The 2552-nt window shown below is 32.0% G+C and overlaps 1 protein-coding gene across 1 annotated transcript; it reads left to right on the top strand.

The window, feature by feature from the left end:
- The first annotated feature begins 463 nt into the window (after positions 1-463).
- Positions 464-2113, top strand: LOC145822018 (zinc finger BED domain-containing protein RICESLEEPER 2-like). The gene is made up of 2 exons (XM_082918592.1): positions 464-1351; positions 2081-2113. Exons 1-2 carry the CDS (start codon positions 464-466, stop codon positions 2111-2113), a joined length of 921 nt encoding a protein of 306 aa, XP_082774718.1.
- Positions 2114-2552: the final 439 nt, after the last annotated feature.

The raw sequence follows: 2552 nt of genomic DNA, 5'->3' as shown, positions 1-2552 counted from the left end.
TGTGTTTGACTGCTCATTTCATTGATGATAACTGGAAACTCCAAAAAAAATCATAAATTCTCAACAAGTTGAAGATCACAAAGGAGAAACATTGGGTAGGAAAATTGAGTCCTGTTTGATTGAGTGGAACATTGATAGCATATTCACCTTAACAGTTGATAATGCTAGTCCTAATAATCTTACCATTCAATATTCGAAAACAATAACCAAAGATTGGAAGGGGACTATTTTGCAACATGAGTTTATTCATATGCGTTGTTGTGCACATATTCTTAATCTCGTTGTGAGTGATGGGTTAAAAGAAATGGACGATTTTATTGCCAACATTAGACTTGCAGTGAGATATGTAAGGTCTTCTCCTCATAGGCATGATGCTTTTAAGAAGTGTGTGGCCACACTCAAACTTGATTCAAAAGCTTTTGTATGCCTAGATGTACCAACTAGATAGAACTCTACCTATTTGATGTTGGAGGCCGCCGAAAAGTATGAGAAGGCTTTTAACTGCTTTAAGTTTGTGGATTCCAATTTTGAACCTTATTTCAAGGATGTTGATGGTGGTATAAGGAGAAGTCCGAATGAGTTAGGTTGGAAAAAATGTAGATTGTTTTTGAGGTTTCTAAAATTATTTTATCTCGCAAATAAGAAGTTTTCAAGGTCTCTCTTTGTTACTTCCAATGCTTTTTACAAAGAAATGTTTGTTATTGAAAGCAAAATTAACCAATTAATTTTGAAAGATGATGATACTTTGAGCACAATGGCAAAGACTATGAAACAAAAGTTTAGCAAGTACTGGAGGGATGGAAGTAAGATCAATTTGTTATTATATATTGCGCTTGTTCTTGATCCTATCAAAAAAATGGCATACTTGGAGTTTTGCTTTTCAAATTTATTTCTTGGAGATAATAAGAATGTGGAAGATATGGTAGACAAGGTTAAGAGTTGTTTGAGTCACTTGTATAGCCATTATGTCACACTTTATCCTTCAAATGAGAAACTTCCAAGTGTGAGTGAAGTTGTGAATATGGTAGAAGATGATGATGATGATGATCCTTATTCTTTGGTTGACTCTCAATTTAATTCCTATTTGGAGGGGCGATGCACTAGTGGATCTAAGTCTGAATTGGAACAATATTTGTCCGAGGTTAAACATTTTGCAAAGAATCAAACATTTGAGATTTTGAATTATTGGAAGGTGAATGCAACCAAATATAGAGTGTTATCGCAACTTGCAAGAGATGTGTTGGCCATGCCTATTTCTATCGTTGCATTGGAGTCGATTTTTAGTACGGGAGAGGGGCGTATTCTTGACCCATTTCGTAGTTTACTCTCGCCTTCCATGGTTGAAGCTCTTGTATGTACTCAAAATTGACTTCGAAGCAACCTTCCAATTTATCTTCGAAAGACGATGAATGATGTAGAGGAATTTGAGCAATATGACTCGGGTAATATGAGAATTTATTTATCTTCATTTTTTTTTTATTGTTCATTTTGTAATGTAAATTTTATTGATCTTCTCTTGTTAACTCCTATAATTAGGTACTTTGGAGTCAAGTGCATCTTCAAGTTCAACCTATAATGTTGATGCTAATACTATAATTGAACTCTAATCCATTTGCTCATTGGTAAATTTTTCATGTACTCAACACATTTTCTTACTATATTGAGATGCAATATACAGACATTTGCTTATCTTTTTACTACTTTATTCTTTTATACTTTTTTTGTCAAAGGAATTATGAAGATTGAAGATTAAATTTTTTATTTTTCAATTTGTTTTTGTACAGGGTTCATCAACCAAATGCATGGAATTGAAATTTTTGGAACTTGGATGTGGTTCATGATGATGGAGTTTGAGATATTGTGTTGAAAATGTTTTTACTTTATTTGACAACAATTTTATTTTATTTTTTTCTTGCATTTTGGATAAATGTAATAGTTAATGAAGTTTGTTTGACAACGATTTTTTTTTTTCATTTTATTATTACATTTTGGATGAATGTAATAGTTAATGAAGAATTACTTTTAAGTAAGCTTAGGATTTTAAATAATTTTACTTTAATTTTGTATTATTGGGTAGCAGATGGAGAATGTTGAGAAAGTAGTTGGAGAATGAGATTGATGATTTAGTTAGGATTTTGAATGATTTTATTTTAATTGTATTGTTGGGTAGTAGATTAATTTTGAATGATTTTGAATGATTTGTTTGTGTTAAAAATTGATTTTAGAATTTTGAATGATTTGTTTGGGCAGTAGATTAATTTTGAATGATTTGTTTGTGTTAGGAATGATTTTGAATGATTTGTTGAAGCATTTTAGAAAATTGGAAGAAAATGACCAAAAATAAATATTTACAAAATGGGAAAAAAACTAAAAAATTAAATTTTAAAGGAAAAAATCCAAATCGTAAACCGCCCACAACCGCCCCCTCATCCGCAAACCCTATCTACACAAACTACAAACCGCACTGTGGGCAGTTATGGTTTGACTTTTTCCCAAACCGACCACATGCAGGCGGGTCAAAACCGAACTGTAAACCGCACAAAACTGATTCG

Source organism: Camellia sinensis, chromosome 1, assembly GCF_055761805.1.
Source record: "Camellia sinensis isolate YWXY chromosome 1, ASM5576180v1, whole genome shotgun sequence".
NCBI classification, from domain to species: domain Eukaryota; kingdom Viridiplantae; phylum Streptophyta; class Magnoliopsida; order Ericales; family Theaceae; genus Camellia; species Camellia sinensis.
This window is presented reverse-complemented; position numbering and strand designations above follow the sequence as displayed.

Excerpts from the sequence above, each read along its gene's own strand:
- LOC145822018 (XM_082918592.1), top strand. The coding sequence starts at position 464 with ATGTTGGAGGCCGCCGAAAAGTATGAGAAGGCTTTTAACTGCTTTAAG. Across the intron at positions 1,352-2,080 it reads CTTCCATGGTTGAAGCTCTT|ATGGAGAATGTTGAGAAAGT; the intron begins GTATGTACTCAA and ends ATTGGGTAGCAG.